Source organism: Aythya marila, assembly GCF_965140915.1.
Source record: "Aythya marila genome assembly, chromosome: 1".
In the NCBI taxonomy this organism is placed as follows: Eukaryota; Metazoa; Chordata; class Aves; order Anseriformes; family Anatidae; genus Aythya; species Aythya marila.
The window spans coordinates 124699447-124719651 of NC_139042.1; the positions used below are offsets into that span (position 1 = coordinate 124699447).

At 45.3% G+C, this 20205-nt stretch overlaps 2 protein-coding genes across 3 annotated transcripts; one reads left to right on the plus strand and one right to left on the minus strand.

Moving 5' to 3' along the window:
* The first annotated feature begins 19 nt into the window (after positions 1–19).
* Positions 20–2469, plus strand: EMG1 (EMG1 N1-specific pseudouridine methyltransferase). Its single transcript, XM_082781540.1, has 6 exons — positions 20–170; positions 254–355; positions 879–1020; positions 1414–1472; positions 1626–1775; positions 2142–2469. The coding sequence occupies exons 1-6, from the start codon at positions 48–50 to the stop codon at positions 2253–2255; spliced, it is 690 nt and encodes a 229-aa protein (XP_082637666.1). The 5' UTR covers positions 20–47; the 3' UTR covers positions 2256–2469.
* A 153-nt stretch (positions 2470–2622) lies between these two features.
* On the minus strand, positions 2623–15889 carry LPCAT3 (lysophosphatidylcholine acyltransferase 3). 2 transcript variants are annotated; one of them, XM_082781502.1, is made up of 13 exons: positions 15722–15889; positions 8610–8717; positions 8379–8485; positions 8132–8225; positions 7991–8028; positions 6783–6961; positions 6267–6375; positions 5313–5399; positions 4767–4933; positions 4241–4388; positions 3358–3516; positions 3131–3257; positions 2623–2986 (listed from the first exon to the last, which is right to left on the minus strand). In XM_082781502.1, the coding sequence occupies exons 1-12, from the start codon at positions 15828–15830 to the stop codon at positions 3141–3143; spliced, it is 1422 nt and encodes a 473-aa protein (XP_082637628.1). In that variant the 5' UTR covers positions 15831–15889; the 3' UTR covers positions 2623–2986; positions 3131–3140. The 2 variants fall into 2 exon arrangements, with proteins under 2 accessions (XP_082637628.1, XP_082637629.1); XM_082781503.1 differs by lacking the exon at positions 15722–15889 and adding an exon at positions 8918–9183.
* Between the last annotated feature and the right edge of the window lie 4316 nt (positions 15890–20205).

A 20205-nucleotide genomic window follows, 5' to 3' on the forward strand; every position in this document is an offset into this window, starting at 1 on the left:
GGCAACCCCGGGGCGGGGACTGCGGGCGAGCGGGGCGGGGACGCAAAATGGCGGCGGCCGGCGGGCCACGAGGGGAGGCGGCCGAGGAGGCTCCGCCGGCGGCCAAGCGGGCGGCGGGGCAGCGGCGGCTGCTGGTGGTGCTGGAGGGGGCGAGCCTGGAGACCGTGAAGGTGAGGGCGGGCGCCGTGCCTCGTCCCGCCGCGCCGGCGGTGCCCGGTGCGTGTCCGTGTGAGCTTTGCCCCCCTCCCCGCAGGTGGGGAAGACGTTCGAGCTGCTCAACTGCGACAAGCACAAGGCTATGCTGCTGAGGAGCGGCCGGGACCCCGCGGGGGTGCGGCCCGACATCACCCACCAGGTACCGAGGGGGAGAGGGGCTGGGGTCTGCTGTGTGCAGCGGGTGGTCGGGGGAGACGGCCCCTGGAGGCTGGGGGGCGGTCTGGGGGCTTGTGGGGGTGAATTTGGCCTTGCTCACTGTGCTAATGTCTAATAACTCCTCTAAGTTTGTGTCTAGATTTATCTTCTTACAGTAGCAATTTCTATAGTTAAGTATGGTATTCCTTGCCTCAGCATTACTTCTACATTCACATGTTCTAAACCTTAACTTTTCCAATCTTCCTTTCTTCCCCTTTCTCTAATTCAACTACTACCCTTTTTATATATATATGTTTTGTTAGACATTGGAACAGGCTGCCCAGGGAAGTGGTGGAGTCACCATCCCTGGAAGTCTTCAAAAGACGTTTAGATGTAGAGCTTAGGGATATGGTTTAGTGGGGACTGCTAGCGTTAGGTCAGAGGTTGGACTCGATGATCTTGAGGTCTCTTCCAACCTAGAAATTCTGTGATTCTGTGATATATATATATATATAATTGTTTTTCAGAGTCTCCTGATGCTCATGGATAGCCCCCTGAATCGGGCCGGTCTTCTGCAGGTTTACATCCATACGCAGAAGAATGTCTTGATCGAGGTCAACCCGCAGACCAGGATCCCAAGAACTTTTGATCGGTTCTGTGGTCTAATGGGTAAGTGATTCAGGCTTTCTAGCCATCATGAAATAACACAGGAAGGTGGTAGGAATGGAAAAAACAATGTGAAGAGTAGAAAAAAAAAAAAAAAAAAAAAGCAACATGAAAAATAGAAAAGTGAGAGAAGAGGAAGAAAAACACTTTTTTGTGTGAGTTTCTAGATGCGTATTTCAAATATGCGTTCTTTAACACAGTTGGGAGTTGTCTGCATGGCACTTACTGGCAAAATAACTCCCTGATCAGTGTTTTTGGATCTTATAAAAATAAAATTTGGATCGGGCTACTTCAGAAGATGCGGGGAACTACTTCTCTAGCTGTCATCACTAGGTAGAGTATAGGATTGTTCCAGCCAGAGAACAGGTTGCTTAACTAATGTTCTTCTCTCGTCAGTTCAGTTGCTGCATAAGCTCAGTGTCCGAGCAGCTGATGGGCCTCAGAAGCTGTTGAAGGTAAACGATCCTTGACTGGTTATAGGTAATGGTGCAGTGTTCCTTCTTTGCAGCTAGTAATGCACGTGCTGTAAGTGCATTGTTTATACAGTGAACTTAGAGTCCCTGTCACGTAACTTACCCTGCACTCATGAACTTTTCTGTCTTCTCGAGGTGATTAAAAATCCCATCAATGACCATCTCCCTGTGGGCTGTATGAAGATAGGCACCTCTTTTTCAGTTCCAAAGGTGACAGACCTGCGTGAACTGGTTCCTGCAGCGGAGCCAGTAACTATTGTTGTGGGAGCTTTTGCCCATGGTTCGGTACGTACATGTATTCTTTACCTGGGGTTGGAAAAATCTTTGCTACAATAGATTCCAGTGTTACTCTGAGCGTTTTTCCTACCTTATCTTCTGTTTGGGCATTTTTCCCTCACCCAGCCCCTTTTCGTAAGCCTGGCAAGAAATTGTCTTTTAACACTTGTGACCTTGCTACCTCTGGAGAGAGGGGAAATAGTGAGGGCAAGTAGTTGTCCTGCTGTGCTTTGCTGTGGCTATGTCAAGTCTTGGATGAAGCACAGGCATGTAGGAGTAATGGTGTGCCTCTCTGAGCAATGGAAGTAGATGGGACTAAGTGATAAGATATGGTTTGATATGCAGATAAATATGTACTTTCCTGTTTTCTCCCAGGTCAATGTTGACTATACAGAAAAAATGATTTCTATCAGCAACTATCCTCTCTCTGCTGCCTTGACATGTGCTAAAATTACTACTGCCTTTGAGGAAGTCTGGGGAGTGGTATGAGCTTCTGCCTCGTCTGCTGTCATGGTGGACTACTCTACAGTGACTCCAGATTTTGGAGAGGCTTTTTTACTTCTGTGTGGGCCTGGTGCAACTTCGGAGTCCGGGAAGGGAAAAGGCTTCAATTTTGTCCTTGCAGCTTCTGGAACAACGTGACTTTAAATTGACTGCCCTAGCAACCCTTTTTCCTCCCTATTAAAGGTAACTTTTGATAAGAGTGTTTGTGTACTGTACTTCATGTTTCATAAATAGGCTGGATTTGCCTACAGCAGGTGCCCAGCCCAAATTCCTGATGGACCTGCAGCTCTTGCTCTGCAGCACATGACAGTTTTTAACTCCCGCACTGATGTACCCAAGAGGAAAGGAGCTGAAGCGGATTTGAAAAAAAAAAAAGAACAGGAGCAACTTTTATCTTGGATGACAAACGTAGAAAAGTCAGAAGGTGGCTCCATTCCAATATAGTGCCTGCGCTGAGTGTCTTACAATCATCTGAAATCAGCAGGGAGACAAGAGTGTCCACTGGAGGGCGGCAGAGAGATAAGGCAACATACAGAAGGTGGAGGTTCTGGAACGAGACCGACTCCAATCCCCTCCTTTTGGGTCTCTGACCCTGTGCTTTCTCTTTCCCCCTCCTCGCGTTGAAAAAAGTTATACTTCAACACAGCAAACTTGGCAGGTGATGCTTTGCTTCTGGAGTGTTAAATTAACTCCTACAAATGCACAGGTGGTACAATCTGAAAGAGAAAAAGCTATTAGAGTTGTTTCATTTGTTCTTACATTCCCCTTTCACCTGGGGCTGTAACACTGCTGCACCACTTCACCTCCTAGTCTAAGTGTGGGATTCCTACCACATGTCCCTAAACATAGGATAGCCTTACCTTTTGGCTGTTACTCTGCTTTTTTTAGCTTTTCTTTTCGTGGCACAATTAACTTGCGAATATAAGGCAACACCAATAATAAGGTGAAGAACAACACGTGGCCAAGGAAATAAATAGACCTGTACACCTGTAAAGAGAGAGGCACGGTTGAGAATCAGCAAGCAGAATAAGAAAAGCAAGGAAAACAGGTTGGTTGCGTGGATTGTCTGTTTATGGCTAGTAAATACCTTCATCCATTTGTCCCACGTAAAAAGGCAAAATGGCACCAGAGAGTAACCCATAAACATCCAGTGGTTAGCCTGTTGTAGCACGTAGAAAATAGGCTGCAAGGCAGTGATGGAGGCCAAAGTGCTTAAGGGAGGGCTGTCCCGAATGAGGTTGATGACCTAATTTAAAAGGAGAAAAAAAGAAAGCTTTTTCTCGGTTGGATGTCCTATGGGTGTATGTGTGCTCTGCAGCCAAAGCATCCACCTAGCTGTGTTAAATTAATCTTAGTGAACAGTCAGTCTAAAAAAGTAATTAAGTAGTAACCTGCTTCAAGCTTTAATCAGAAAAAAGCCTGGATATCAAGAAAAGGTTCTTCAGAGAGGGTGACTGGGCACTGGAACAGGCTCCCTGGGGAAGCAGTCACGGTACTGAGCCTGACGGAGCTCAAGGAGCATTTGCACAGTGCTCTCGGACCCATGATTTTATTGGGTGGTCGTTTGGGGACCCCGGAGTTGGACTCTATGATCCTTGCGGGTCCCTTCCAACTTGGATATTCTATGAAAAGGATTTAAATATAGAATATCGTTCTCTCACTAGCGGGAGATCTACTGGAGGTATTTGGCTCGTGTGCTTGTCTTCCAACCTTCCCAGCTGCCAAGCACTGCCGTTGCCCTCTACTCATATGCCAAGTTCTCCACTTTTACCGTAGAAGCTGACAGGAGACTTACAACTTGCCCGTACAGAAGCCAGCGACCTACTGATCCCTCAAGAGCAGAACAGTACTGCTTGTGAACACCAATTCCAAAGTGAGCAGACATTAAAGCCTTCAGTGGGGTAGTTTCCAGACTCGAGGGAAAAGGCTAACACAGGTGACCCCCTTCTGGTAGGTCTGACAAAGCGCACCTGTCTTTCGACGATGACTATGAGCAGCTCCATTTGGAAGCACACCAGGTAGCCAGAGTGCAGCCCATGCCAAATGGCCAGGAAGAACAGGGCCAGTGCCTGTGACAGCAGTTTGTTCCCCAGGAACTTCAGACGCTTGAAGATGTAGCTAGAGCAGAGAAGAAACAAACAAGAGAGTGCTGCTGGTTTATTGTCTGCCCTTCCCTCACCGTGTCAGAGATGCAAGGCCCAGGGGCCCATACACCTTTGCATATATCCCTGTGGTCTCCCTGTAGTTCCATTCTACACTCTGCCCTCCTGCTTCTACCATCTTCAACTTCTTGCCTGTGTTAAGGAACTGCCCTTTTAGATTGGATCAAAAAAATCGATCCAACACAGTAGCCTGTTTCAAACAGGACAGCAGCCAGTAGCAAAATGTGGAAGGCATAGTGTAAGAACTGAAAAACAGCATCTAGCACTCCCTTCTCAGCCTAGGACCTTGGTTCTCTGGACACAGACGTGACTGACACAAGTTTCTCCTGCTCACCGGGCCACCCAAGCGTTGGTGTTGATGTTGAAAGAAGCAATGGTCCCTGTGAACAAAGGTGTTGTCTCATACAGCCAGACCTTCATGTTGGCACAGGCATCCCACATAGGCTTTCCGTTCTGGTCCTTGCCATTGTACCCCAGGCCCACAAGGATGCAGACACCCTCCTACAAAAAAAGACACAGAAGAAAGATGAGGAAAAAATATTTTTTTTGGGGGGGGGGGGGGGGGGGAAGTTCTGACTCTGTGCTCAGTGGAGAGTGCCACTGCAGATGGAGAAAATGGATTAAAAGCCTGATGCCTGCTGTAAGTTGCTAACTTACAGCAACTACACTGATGTGAGCAACTTGATCTAGTGAAAGATGTCCCCGTGCATTGCAGGGGCTTTGGAACTAGATATTTAAATGTCCCTTCCAACCAAAACCATTCTGTGATCTGCACTCATCTCTAGATATTTGGACTACTTCCATTCCAAGACCACACCATGTAGGCTGCAAAGACACTGCATCTGTTCGTTTGTCTTATTTCTGGAAAGACTTGACTCACCGTAACAAGCCAGCAGGTTACATATTTGTAGAGTATAATTTTTCCCCAGATCAATATGTAGCCACAACGGAACCAGAAAGGCTTCTCCTGCAGGGATAAGAGTGAAACAAAGTAAGTGAGTTTACCAGCTATAATGAGACAGGGTAGATGAGATCTCAACACTGTTTTTCATTTTAACCTGATCTATATGTTGAGACTACTATAATGACTGGACTGCCAGGCTACTGGATTGTGTGGATTCATATACGATTTTATTTTCTTTGATAGTATTTGGCTGTACTGAAATAAATACTTCAGGAATACTCCGGGATTAGCATAATCATTGCTGGCATTGATACCCTCATTTATTCACACTGACATAGAAAACAGATAATCTGCAGGCAGGAATTGCTTGTTAGTTTTCAAAGAACCTCAAAGATTTTGGTAAGTTTCTAATTCAAATATGTCAATCTGCAGAATGTGCTGCTGCAAAATAACACTGTTGAGAAAAACAAATCTAGTTGTTCGTTTAAAGCTGATCTGTGCTCGAGGGTAGCTCGCATTACCAAGTCTACAAGATGAATCTCCACCTTCAATTTTTAAAATGCCTTGCAAGTTACTCTGCCAGAGTTCTTTGCATGTAATTGTTAAACAGATGGTTATTAAAAAGTGACAAAATATGTATGTTATGATTCCAAAAACAACTGTAACATCTAAGATGAATTTTCTATTTGTAAAAGTTTTCATTTGGTTCAGTTCATCATGACACACTCCTGTTCTGCATCAAATTGAATTTATAGGACAGGCAGCAAAGCCAAATCAGTTGTGGGAAGGCATAGCACTAGCTGCTGGCTTATCTCCTTTTTAAATTGAAGCAAACCTAAAAAAAAAAATCCTTCCTCTACTTTTGTAGATCTAGTGCCCTCGCAAGAAGTAGAATCTTCCACATGCCAGAACTGTCAAATATATACATACCATGTAATCATCTGAGATGAGGTATTCATCAGAGATGTACGGGCTTGACAAAGTATAGGTCACTAGAAAGAAGAGACCCAAACTGAGGCGCTTGAGAGCAGGTACAAAACTGAGAAAGAAAAATATGAAGGTCAAAGAAAAGCCCTGGAAAGAGACCTTCAAACTCATAATTTGAACAACAGAAGTGGAGATGAGGAGCTTGGGGAGATAGTGATAGGGAGTCACCGTATTCCACTGCAGCAGGTGCCTCCATCTGAAAGATGGGATGCTAATATTGCCAGGTCAGGACTGAGTCTGTACTAAACATGTCAAATGGTTGTTGACATACATGCTGGAACAACGCTAGGACATTATGCAGAGTTTATGAGCAACTTTTGAACGACTGCATTCTCTTATAAATCAGTTTTGGTCACAGTACTTCAGTCCAGATAAGAAGGCACTCTGCTGCAGGGAGCGCATGGGGGATTCAGCGTTCTGGGATCTTAGGAAAGCGAGGGACTAAGTGGCTCTCATTACCTATTGGGTCTCTGGCCTTGAACGTCAGTCATCTCACCCCTTGCCAGTTTCTGATAGTCTGTCATGGAGAACTGAGGTCCCACCATGAAGGCACCATAGAAATAGGAGAATCCTGAGACTTCCAACAAGGTAGGAACTCCCCGGACAGCAAATCGCCGCTGCTCAGGGGTCAGGAACTCCTGCACCAAAGTGAGTGGCATTAACATCATCCTAGGGGATCTCATACTAGCTCTGGATGTTACGTTCTCAGCCTAAATTCTTATTTCCCATGTATATGGCTTTGTACTTCATTGTTCATTCCCCTCCCCACCCCTCTCTACTCTCAGCCCCCTCTAATTACCAAGATCCAATAGTTGAGACCAGTTGCACACATCTTTATTCCCCTAAAAGCTCAAAACAAGGGAAAGATCTATTAACATGCATCCCCACCTGCACAGCAGACATAGTAAAAACACTGTAAAACCCCTTTTCTAGTCCCTTACTGAAATGTCACGTACCAAGACCTTACTGTCCTACAGTTCCTACCTCTTGATGCAAGAATTCATTGCCATTAACTATTTGAAACTTCAGCTTAGGAGATTTTCAGATGCAGTGACTGCATGGATGCTGAACACTGGGTCAGGCTCCAAACAGAAGGTGGGGAGCACAAATACTTGAAGTAGCACTGAGAAACTGTAGCAAGTGTTCTGTCCTTTCCCACACCTTGTGCTGTGTGACTTCTCTCACCGTTTCATCTGCCCTAGTAATAGGGTCCTAACACATGGTAAAGAGTAACCATCCACAAGGATGTGATATGACTAGACGAAAGGAAGATGGAAACTGAAATCTACTGCTGATGCTCTGCAAGTTAAAGGAATACTACCCACAAGACAGAGCACTAGGGATCAGGGATCTAAAGCAAGGGATATGGAAGGAGGCGATGGTGGGGAATTTGGAAGGGGGCAGAATAATATTCTGACACAATTCAGTGCTGAAGCAATTTTTGTCCATCTGTAATCACTACTCCCTCTGTTCCAAATTGTCTCTTTCCACTCTGGAATTCAGTGCCCTCAGATACTCACAGATGCTCTCCCTCTCAGCTATGGCTTTTACCAAACAATGGATGCAGCTTAATAACTAATAACCTTTAAACCCGATTTTCTGACCTCTACACCATTGGAACAGCAAAGAAGAAGGAAGGAGTGAAGGAGAAATGGTGTTTTACTCACCAGGTCTTTTCCTCCATCATAGTAATCGATGGCCAGACCTGGAGGTGAGAAACAACCATTTGAAGACCTGAGCAAGCAGCCCTCTTTTACCTGAGCCATGGCTTGCACAGTCTAAAAGATAGGACGGAGGTACCAACTCACCGATCAATTTGAGAGTCAAGACACAGTGTGGCATTGTCCACTTGATGTCGTAATGCTCTGTGGCTGTGAAGTAATATCCAGCCATAAGGTATGTCTGAAAGAAACCATTGTTTGTGTTACTTAAACTAATTCCTCCAGCTGTTTTTGATCTGTCCCCACTTTTCCGCCCACATTCACTACTGGGAAGCCCAAAACTGAACAGCAGGCTCTTCTCTACAAACTGATGCAGCAAGAAAGGGAATTTTACCATCTGAAAGAGGAACGTGGTGAAGACAGCAGTGATTGTGCGGCCCATAAGCCTCAGGATGAGGAACTGGATTAGAACACACAGCAGGGAATGAAAGAACTGCATCCCTGTGAAGAGAGAGAGAAAGCGAGTGAGAGGGATGAGGCAGGAATGACGTTTCCCCATTACAAGTCCTCCCAAACTGCAGCCAGCCGTGGGACAGGTCGCTCTCTCTTCCCAAGCTCATCTTACCAAAATTGAAGTACGCAATTGAGAGTCCTGTCAACGCATTGTAGAGATGAATGAGGTAGGTCTCCTTCTGGAAGAGGAAATAGCGCTGGAACAAGGCAAAAGGATACCCTGAGGAGAAGGGGGAAAAAGAAGGAAGAGTTATAAGTTCGTGTAGACAAGCAGCGATGTTTGTAATGGTCCAGATTATAATTTTGCTGAACATGTTATTAAGAACATGTACTTTACATAGATACATCATCAATAAAGGTCACGGTATACATTCCTGATACTTTATTTCCCTCTCAGGGGATAAATGCCAGATGACTTACTCTTACAGAATACTTCAACAGGAACATTATTATATCACAGTTGATGTTGAAGCGTAAGAAATTCCAGGATTAGTGAATACATGAGGATGGGTAATGCTGAAAACACATGAATCAGACTTCAGTGGACTACTCTGACTCATTTCCAAATTCACAGTGACTACGGTAAAGAGACAAATTGAAAAAAAAAAAAAAGAAAAAGGAAGAAGGAAGGAAATGTTATAGTTTAGAACATCACACTGTCCTGCAAAATTCAACCCCTGCTTCCCCTCAATGAGCTGAGTAACTTTAATCCCAGTGTTCCCCAAGTGACTTCCAGTACTATATTCTATTTTTTTTTCTGACTCTCCAACTTCAGATTTGCATCTGATTTGTTAAGTACTAGGCACACGAAGCTGTAACTAAAATCCACTGGGACTATGCATGTAGCACTTTGAAAAAATCAGAAGCATTTCATAGCAAACAGCAAAGTGGAAGGAGGTGTTTTCCTTGCATTTTCTGCACGTTAGATCCTGACCCAGTTTAGGAATGCCTACGGATTATTCATCTGTGGCTCCAGAGAGAAGTAAACATTTGTGAAGCACTCTGGTAGGATGGCGACAAGGGCCCCACAGAATCCCATAAGTAAATTAAATTCTGTTGTCTTAAGGGTTTAGGTGAGGTTCACAAAGCATGCAATAAACATTGCCACATATTAGACAATAAGTACATTATGTTTTCATACGTATTGATGCAGCAAGTGTTGTCCATCTCCTGAGTATCTGAAGTCTAACCATGCAATTGCTGTTTTTAAAGGCGTATGCATAAGGGAGCTGGATTGGAATAGCAGAAGCAACCTTAATTCTGGCATTTCATGGCTCAGGATTGCTTTATTTTGCAAGCTTGTGTTCAACAAAATAAAATCCATCCTACCAAAAAAAATAAAAGGAGTGACTTTGCACAATAGTGGCACCCACACTGCTTATTAGCCCAGCTGAAGTGTGTAACCATGGGCAGCTGTCTGCTACCTGAACTAATGGGGTAATAGTAGCAGTAGGTAGTCCTGCTTTATATGCAGCAATAATAAAAGGTGATGAAATGCAGGCTTTGCTGAGCAGCATTTGATGGATGGAAGCTTTCCAATAGGCAAGGCCACAACTAGTCATTACTATAAGAGGAAAAGAGAAACTCTGTCATGCTATGTCAAGTGTATGTATTGCAGCCTGTCAGTGCTAATGGGCTGGCAGGTGGGAACTAGAGATGTTTTATGGTCCTTCCCTTCTGCCCCAAATCCACTGGGAGGGAATTACAGCGTTTGGGACTTTTGGGCTCCCTTCTAGATCCTAGAGGGCAGCGTGCCCTACCGAGCCCAAATGTATACCTGTTTCTTCTTGAAATGAAACTGCTTTTCCCCATTTCCTCAGCCTCTTGCCGTCTCTCTTTCGGTCCTCCTTTCCTCCTTGTTTCTGTTCCTTCCTCCTTTTGTGTCCTGCACCAGTTTCCACTCTGCAGACTCTTTATCGGGCTGAATGACTGTCCAGCCTCCACATTCCACAACTCTTTGCCCACAGACCCTGGCAACCTTGCTCCTGGATGCTCATTCAGTCTTGCTCTTCCCTTCTGCACAAACAGCTCCAATTTCCCATGCCTTACCCAGAGCTTCCTTTTCCCTTCTTGTATTTTTTTCCCCATTTCCCCGCCTCTCTAGACTCCTGCTCTTAGTACGTGTTTCTTTTCTCACCTCTTTCACCCCTTATTGCCATGTCCCAGGGTGACCAGCTATTTTTGTCCCGCTCCAGCCCTTACTCCCCTCCACCACGGCATTCACCCTTCAGCACTAGTCGGAGGCACGCTCCTCCACGATCCCTGAATGCCAGCTGAGGAGGACAGAGGTAATCATCAAAGAGTTGATCACGTAGGCTCTCTGGGATGCAAGAGTAATTCAAGCAACTACAACAATTTGCATGATTAAAAAAAGATAAGGTATTGCCTATCAGCCTCATACTCAGAAGCACATAGGTAGAGAGTCTTCTTCCTCATTTCAATCTTCCTGGGACAGATACTGGTTGAAGTCTAATAAATATACTAAAAACTGCCCACAGCTTTGTACAATGGAAAGTGGTTAAAAGAAAATAATTAAGAAGTGGTACCATTGCTTTAGATTGAAAGTTAAAATACTGAAGTTTACAGTGGAAAAACGTTTTCCCCTTTTGAGCAAAGAGGGAGAAAAATCACATCAGAAATACAGACAAAGTACAATTTATGGCTGTTTGCTGACACATGGTTTTAAATGTTTTCTCTCTAAAATCAGTGCAACCTGGCTAAATGCTCAATTTTCATTAGAAAAAAGTGTTTTGTGGGGCTCCACCCATTTCTATAGACAGAATTAAACACCGTAAGGTACCTCCAGTTTCTAAAAGCCAGAAATGTTATCCACTTTTTCCTCATCCTCAACTAGTGTTCCTATTATTTAGAACAAGCAAAACACAGACTATCTCACTTGTCACGCCTACCTCTCTTTAACTCCACATAGGAAATCATATCATGGTTTGAGTAATGTTGTTTCGAAGAAAAAAAAAAACAAAATTACAGGCCCTTGGAAACGGAGAGCTCCTGATATGCACAGGAGATAGGTTTTAAGAAAGCTACACACTTAAAGCTCAGTCTTGGGCTACATGGGTGCTGTTCCAGGTCAAAAGTCACCAGGTCAGCCCACATTCTTCTGATAACCAGCAGCCTGCTGGTACTCTGGACTTTGCAGCTTTGCTGCACGTAGATCATTTTCTCGGTTTTACAACAGCACCAGTTCCACGCTGCAGCTACAAACTTTAACTCACACGTGGCAGTGGGTACTGAGCATCAATGGACACTCCACTGCGGTCTGTGTATTTCGGAGCACTCCCAAACCAGCCACTAAATAATTAGCTATTCTCACTGATACAATGGCAGTATTCCCTCCCCACCACAGTATCCTTCAAAGAGCATGAATTAGCACAGGAAAAGCCAGAAAGCTGTTTTTGAAGCTGCCGCTGCCATGTGGAAAGCTTGCTGTCAGATATTTCAGTCAGGACGCCACGCAGCTTTTCTTTCACCCTTCAGAAACAACAGGAACAGAATCCCTGCTCCTTGCTCTCGAGAGATCCCGAGTACCAGCTCCCAGTCTGCCAAATTCATTGTTCACAGCTTTTTTTGGGCAGAGATGACTGAGGCAGGAAACCAGCTGGAACACACTCCTGGAGAAAACAGAAGGTGACCTTCTGGTCCAAGGTAGTTCTCCTTTTCTGTGCAACATGAGGTTGAAAAGCTGCCTGCACACAGAGCCGATTTTTGCCTCCAGATAGGCTTTTTATAGCAGAGAATTAGCAATTGATGCAAGTGTGACAAGTTAGCCAAGACATGCCTTTGATGATAAACTCCTCTTTTCTTCCTCGCTTTCTTTTTATTAAAAATAAAAGGAACAAGAGGACAATCTATGGTTAAGAGAACCCTGGAGCTGGTAGTTTCTTTGCCACAGGCATTTGGGAAAGTAATGGATTGCTGCACAACATCCAGGTTATCTACAAATACAATTGAGCAAACAAAGTAAACCATCAAGAGGGAGGACTAATTGTAAGCAAGAACAGCATCGTTAAGTTTGTTGTGTTGTAGAATATGTGATTAAGATGCCTGTCTTTTTTTTTCCAGAAATAAAGCTGCCAATAAGAAAACCAGAAACATTTTTTTTCCTGTTCCTTTTATTTCCCTTTTTCTATAAGGTAAGTCCTAACTCCATTTCATCTTCAAGACTTTAGATGATACTTTTTTTTTTTTCCCCTCCACTTTTTCCCCTTTGCTGATCAGTTAACTCCACTTAATTAAAATCTACCAGATGAATCGTCTTCCTTTTAGTTTTAGTACTCTTATAAGAAAATGAAGGGGACAACATGGAAAAAAGGCATGTCCAAATGTAAGCCTTCCCTAGTATTTTGACTTCAGAGGTGTTCTCTTTTTTCTGTCTATAATACTGCAAAAATCACACATCTTGCTTAACAACGAGTGCATTTTCATGAGTAGTTTAATTCAGCACTGGAGCATACTTTTGACATCCACTCGTGGTGGTTTAGTGTGTACACAGCAGAACCACCTCTAATTATGTGAATGGGATTCCTTTAAAGTGAAACTGAACTGAAAAGGCAGCACAAGGGTACAGTCTCACAGAGTACCTTTTAGCACCCATGGTGGGACGGTGCTGGCTTGTACATGTTGAAACTAGCTGTTTGCTTCCCCTTCAATAAGGTTCTTGTTTGGTTGACCAGCTGGGGACTTGATTTGGGATAAGTTATATCAATTACGAATGACCCACAGAAATTTCAGCACGCCTAAAAATCTTCAAAATGCAGAGAGCAGGTGGAAGCAGAGGATGTCAAAAATTGGTGAGGTGGAAGATGAGGAGATCAGACCCAGTTGCAAGCAAAGCTGCTAATTTCTGGCACCTGTAGAAAAAAAAATATCTTCATTTCTGCAGGTCACTGCTATGTGTGTAGATTAGGAAACCTTTCCCCAGCGCTGTTCTTGGCAGGTCTGGGTTGATCAGCAGGTCAGTTCTGGTTCGGGATTGCAAACAGTGTGTTGGCCCCCCTCCATAGGAGGCAGCAGAACGTGCCAGGTAGCTTGCAAGATGCTGTGTGGTTGTACGGCCAGACCTGCACCTTTAATTCTTTGGGACTGTACTTTTTTTTTTTTTTTTAAATACAGTTTTTATACTCTAAATCTGAAATTTGTTTTTAATCCTGTACAGCCTAAATAACAGACCCCATTCTAGTTTTAGTCTTTGTTTCAAAGGTGTATGATGTAAAAAAGGTGCCTCTGATTTAAATATGGTGCTTTGACTAAAATCCCCATAGTTTACTCAGCACCATGCTGTTACAATCTCTATTTCCCTACTGAGAAAGTGTTCTGCCCTGTAGGGCTACCCAAATTTTTGTTCTCTTTTGCTCTTCCTTCCCCCTTCTCATTCTGTCCTGTCTTTATTATTTATTTTTTTAATTTTTTCCTCAATAGGTATAGATTTTTAACAGTTTTAAATGACATCTTTTGGCTATTTCAGATCACACCTAACTGAACACTCTTACTGTGAATCAAGAGAGTCCATGCAGAATATTTTTTCAATGATAATTCAGCATTCTCTGGAAATTAACGTAAGAAGTTGCAAAGTCCTTTGCAAATCTGCAAAGTATTAGTTGCAGACAATAAAAATAACTTTCTTCCTGAATCTGTGAACACACCTGAAATGGAGGAAGTCCAGAAAAAGCAGAGCTTTGCCTGTTCTAACACAATTTCCAGCTTCTTGAAATGCATTTCAAATGCATGACCCCTCCTATGAAGTGGTCATCAGTGCCAGTTTCATTACTGAGAGGCTTAAAACCATAAGTCACAATAAAAGGGCTGTAAGCTAAGCTGCAATGAAATTGGCATTAAAAGAAAGGCTCGTGACAGGTTCAGGAACTCTTCTCACTCTCACGTTGCTCTAGAGTGGTGCTTGGCACTCTGAGTATAATAGTGTAATGCTTTACTACCTACCCATTAAGTGGGAAAGCTGGAGCCGGTCCTCTCTGCCTGGCTGCCTACCTGAATTGCATGAGTACAAAACCATGGGCTAGGCTGTTTTGCATGCCCGTAAGCCCTCTGTCTGAAGTTATGTCTTCTCCTGAATGCAATTATGAGACACTGAGGCAGGGAGAAAGGAGAGGGAAACATGCAACTCCAGCCTCTTGTTTGGTAAACGTTTTGGGTACGCAGGGAAAAAGAGATGCGAGTGTGCTCCCAGCTCCCGATCCCAAGACTTTTAATGCAAATGATAAGGACTCACTGAGACTTGATGCAACTGTGCATGGAACGCTTCCAGGGATGCCCACAAATCTTGGGCTCAATCTACTGACTGCAGTGGGCATCTCTTCTTACCATTAAGATGGTAATTACTGCTGTTCGTTTCATAGCAGTGAGAGATTTTGTTTACCCACAGGACACCAAGCAGAAAACAGAGCCCCCTGATGTCACATTCCAGCTAACTGCTTCCAAAAGGGAGAAGAAACTGAGAACACGTTCAGGGCACCTGCTACAAATGTGTGTCTACAGTGTGTGTCTGAATATACACACACACACTTCCCAACACCTTTTCTGCATCTGTTCTCGTTAGACTAGTCCCTTGTTTGGTTGGCTAGCCTGGTAGTAACCCATCTGCTTTTTCTGGTTTAGGTTTCTGCCAGGCAAGTAAACTGAATCAGCTCGTAATTAAAGTGCCAGAGACAGATGTGGAGAGCTGCTACATTAACTCACGCTGACCTAGATGCATGTCCTATATGCGTTTCCTTTACTTTATTTAAAAAAAAAAAAAAAAAAAAGATGGTTTAACTAAAGCCTGAGTTGAGTTCAGTCTGTTGTACCTACCGTCGATGTGAAGAACGTTACAGTTCATTTACACAGTTAATTAAATTAAAGCCTAGACGAGCGTGCTCCAGACCACGGCTATGAAGCGGAATGACTTTTCCTTCAGAACGTGCACTTTTCGTTAGCCCAAAACACTTCATTTAGACAGCCCATAGGCTCACGGACAGCCTTCAGGCTCGGAGCAGAGCCCTCCCTGCCCTCCCCCTGGCTGCCTACCCCGTTAATCACCCTTTTCCTGCAGCCCTTCCCGCGGCACCCCCAGAGAGGCACCCACACCCCCCCCGAGGGGCCGTTCCAGCAGCCCTAACGCCCTCCCCACCAACCCCAACGCCCCCCCAGGACCCCCCCAGGACCCCCAGCCCCCCGCTGCCGGCCCCGCCGCCCCCCGCAGGCCGCCCTCACCCATGAGGATGGAGAGGATGAGGCGCAGCGCCTGCTCCGACGAGCCCAGGGCCTCCGCCAGCTGGGCCAGGCCGGAGCCCGAGCCCGAGCCCGACCCCGCGGCCGCCATGTTGCCGCCCCGCCGGCTGCCCCGCCGGCCGCTCGCGCCTGGAACCCGGCAGCCGCGGCCCCGCGGCCCCCGCACACCGCTCCCGGCTGCCGCTCGCCGCCCATTGGCTGCGCCCCGCGCGGCCACGCCCCCGCGGCGCGCGGCGATTGGCCGGCCCCTGGAGGAGGGGCGGGGCGCCGCGCTCACTAAGGCAAAGGTTACCCCGCGGGGGGGAGGCGCCGCGGGGATGTCCCCGCGCCGGGCGGGGATTGGGCGGTGAGGGTGAGGGGGCGGGGCCCGGCCCGCGGGGGGCGGGGCAGGAGGGGCGGGGCGCGGCTCCCCATTGGCTGCGACGGGACAGGAGAGAGCAGGGCGGGGGAGGGGGCGGGGCGAGGGGGCCGCGGGGTTACTGGCGGGCACGCGGCGCGAGACCAACGGTCCTGAAAGGGGGGGGGGGAGCGGGCACCATGACAGGGATCGTGACAGGGACCGTGACAGGGACAGGCGCGTTGTCGCCTGTCAGGGGATAAGCCTGGCTCCTCGCCAGGCCCGGCTGGGAAAGGGAGCAACAGGCGACGTGCTCCTGTGCTTTGTGGGGCAGGCTGAACGCCTCCTCACCCATCGTATGTCGTGTGCTCCCGTCATATCACGTCATATCACGTCATATCTTATCACATCACGTCATATCACATCATATCACGTCATATCATATCACGTCATATCATATCATGTGCTCCAGCCCCCCAACTGCTTCACCAGTCCTCCGCTGGGCGGTGGCCAGTTTGCTCCCAGCAGAGCCCGTAATGGGCACAGCCACCCAGATACCGCTTTATCAGCGCCACATGGAAGGGAATAATCATTTGGCTCCACCTGTTTCACCAGGGTATCGCTTTAAACAATATATTTCCCCCCCCTCTCGTGTCTTCCTTTCTCTGCACCATAGTGGCAAAGGTAGAGACGCAGAAGAGGAAGAAGAAATGGTATTGAAAGGAAGCAATTTGCCCCAAACAACGGGCGGTACAGCAGAAGTTAGTGGGAGTGCGGAAACTAGCCTAGATAAGGAGAGCAAAGGGTGAAGTAATGGTTTAACAGAAACCTCACACAGCTCAAGAAAAAATAATGCCGTGGGCCTGAGATGAAAGACGTGGTATCTTGCAAACATAAGGAACTTAAAAGCATAAGGAACTTAGAGCCAGACTCCCTTCAGACGTCCACAGTGAAACTGTGAGATGCAATGCTTTCAAGCTGCCACAAGGGAAATTTTGGTTGGACTGAAGAGTGGTTCACCAGGGGAACAGGTGCTTAGAGAGACTGGGAAATTTTCAGCCTTGGAGAAGTACAGAAGACACCTCAACAAGTCCCAGAGGCAGACAGAAGGTGAGAAAAATGGAATTGAAAAGTAGTCGATGCAGTAAGAAAGCGTGTGAAGAAGGGAAGATCTTGGCCATGACTTCCATAAGTCCCTGGAAGGCAGCGTAAGGTGTGGAGCAGCAGGTCAGGAGGGTCAGCAGGTGTTTAGAAGCAATCCTGGGTAGCCTATTTGAGTTTACAAATTTTGAGTTTACAAATGGGCTACTGTATTTGTTCACCCTAACCGGTCACTGTTAGCCAAACTTTTTGCAAAGTCCATGCACTGACTGTTTAATTGGACATGTATGTTTTTTGGACCGGTTTCTCAAGTCAGCGAGGTCTACGTGTGCATACTGACTTTGTCCCACCCCTGGTCATATTTGACAAGGAATGGGCATCTCAAACTGCTCTGTTTGCAGAAGTTTAATGAAAATGGAGAGCCAGATTGGAGAGAAGGGCCTGCTAGCATCACTGCTGAATGAGTCCACTCCATAAGCAAAGTTCCTCCAATGTTTGATAAAATTAAATTATCCTACAGATTTAACCCTTCTGGGGTTATAACCTCTTAAAGTTTCCATCCTGCTTGAGTGTACTGGTGACCAATAAGGGATTGTTATTGTCATGTCATTAAAAGTCCATGTTAAAAAGTGATGAGAACATTCATGTAAGAAGGACCCACTGAGGACATGTAAACAGTAAGATGCAAATATGACTTCTGGCTCAGAGAGTCTTTCAGCTTTATATAGCTGAAAATGGGAGAATATCCCAGGGCAAGATAACCAGATGTTAGCATTTTACACACCATCCTTAAATCCCCATCTCTCTCTTCTCCTCCCCTCATCCTACCCTTTTCCTCATTCCTTCCTTTTCCTTGCTCCTTTTCACCCCTTTCCGTAAAACCTGAGACCATACTGCAATAATGAGGATTATTGCAGATTCTGTCGCAATGGCCTCGCTATGGAGGTCAGCCTGTAACTCGGCACCAAATATGCCACTGTTTCTGTGGCATGCCTTACCTTTCCTTGGGCCACTTCTACTCTGTTGGGCTTGCCAGTAGGGCTTACAATGGTGAGTTTGGCTTTCTGCCCACAAGACTGCATCTCCCAACCAGACAGAACTCTTGTTCCCAGCAGATGCAAACCCCTGCTTTCAGAAGGACAAGATGCTCCTCCTGGTTTTGGAGGCCACATCTGCAGCCAGCAAAAATGGCTCTGGACTGCGGTCTCTCTCCACTGGTGTTCTCCTGAAGTTTTCTGTCCACAACTCTGACATGCAATTGCAGACAAAAGGAGCGTTAAGGCATCGTATGCTGGGCTGGAGAAACCTCTGGTCTAGGTCCTTCATGTTCTTGAAGTAGCTTGGGGAACAAACCTATGAAACACGCCTTTAGTGCACAGCGTAACTTATTTGAGATGTCTACTCTTTGTAAAATAAATAGAAAGCACTCTAGTGTTTAAATAGTCTTGTATTCAGTTAGCTATATGTATAGTGAGATTTAGACTTGTTTCTGCAATTTGCTGTTGTCACAGAAGGGTTTCAGAAACAGCATCTGCTGCTGAGATTGCCTAACAGTTTCCGCTGGAAAGTTCTGTTTTTAGTTGTTTGAAACTAACTACATTTGACCTGTTTAGATTAAATGCTAGATAACCACTCCGGGGCAGTGCATAAGAGCAGATTTTGAGACTCAGATCACGAAGAGTGCCATTACTTTTCATTGTTATTATTACTTTTAATGGCCGAGGCACTGCTGTGCTTGGGTAAGTATAACCAAAAAAAAAAAGAAAAGAAAAGAAAAGAAAAGAAAAGAAAATATATAGCGATTTCATGACGCTCTGTTGGCATCGGCGTCAAACCTCAAGTCCACATAAGCTCAGCTGTTGATAGAGCCATGTAGCTGCTGAAGCTTCTGCAAATTGGTTTCCATTGACGGCGCTCGGGTCTTTCCCGCAGCTTTGCCCAGGCGGGGATGCACCCGGCGGTCTCTGCTGCCCTCTCGCGGGGCTGGCTCGTCTCGGGGACTTGCATATCCTCGGCTCCCTGCTGATGGATTTCACCTAATTAATGTTAGGTGTTCACTTTTCATATTTACTCCCTCTGTTTTATGTACTGACTCGGTGATTCCAAATGGAAAAAATGTGGCTTTTCTTAAGAAATCAGGGGCTTTTTTTTTTTTTTTTTTTTCTCTAGTCTTCCTGGAAAGACGGTGGTGGTGGTGGTGTACAAGCCAGTCAAGCTTGTTCGAGATGGTAATTTTATGAAAACATGAACATTACTACTCTTCAGAGCATCTGGCAGGAAAGTTTTAGCTACGCAGCTCTGAGTCATCTTAAGAAAAGGTTTGTCTTACACAATAAAGGAAGCAGCAGCGCTTTGGGAAAAGTAGTATGTGGTCACATAACCTAGGAATTTAAAAGAGCAGAATTACAGTGCATTGGCAATCTTAATAGTATCATTTATTGACCTCAGTTTTATGATTTTGCTTCTTTTAAACTATTATTTAATGTAGTTTCTGACATAGTTTCAGTGAATTGTAAAATATAGTACCTAACTGTTTCATCTTATGAATCATTACAGCAACACAGACCAAGGCAAACGCAAACAAATGCTTTATGTTTATTCAGTTTAAATATACACATCAATATCACTGCTCTTCTGCATAAATAGTTGGCATTATAAAGACATGTACCCATACAGAGTGCAGCTGCCACTTTATTTAACTAACTTTAGCAATCTTTTTTCTTCTTAATAGGCGTTTGGCTTTCTAAGAATTATTAATATTCACACACGTATCAATTTACCACTGCTACAGACCAGTTGAGTCAGGTTCTTATGAACATATACAATTCCCTTGTGGTTAAATGACATGCAAAATATATCAGCACTCATTTGTTTTACTTCTGCTATGCCATTTTAGAATGACATTGTGACTCGGAGAGTCACTGGCAGTGTCTTTGCCCAGTTCAGAGGAGAAAATGTCTCCCTGATATTTGTTGTGTGTCTTTCATTACTGTTTTCCCCGTTCTCAAAACTCCAGTTAGAAACATCA

Excerpts from the sequence above, each read along its gene's own strand:
- EMG1 (XM_082781540.1), top strand. The coding sequence starts at position 48 with ATGGCGGCGGCCGGCGGGCCACGAGGGGAGGCGGCCGAGGAGGCTCCG. Across the intron at positions 171-253 it reads CGAGCCTGGAGACCGTGAAG|GTGGGGAAGACGTTCGAGCT; the intron begins GTGAGGGCGGGC and ends CCCTCCCCGCAG. Across the intron at positions 1,776-2,141 it reads GAGCTTTTGCCCATGGTTCG|GTCAATGTTGACTATACAGA; the intron begins GTACGTACATGT and ends GTTTTCTCCCAG.
- LPCAT3 (XM_082781502.1), bottom strand. The coding sequence starts at position 15,830 with ATGGCGGCCGCGGGGTCGGGCTCGGGCTCGGGCTCCGGCCTGGCCCAG. Across the intron at positions 8,718-15,721 it reads CATCCTCTCCATCCTCATGG|GGTATCCTTTTGCCTTGTTC; the intron begins GTGAGGGCGGCC and ends CCTTCTCCTCAG. Across the intron at positions 3,258-3,357 it reads CGTGGGACAAATGGATGAAG|GTGTACAGGTCTATTTATTT; the intron begins GTATTTACTAGC and ends CTCTCTTTACAG.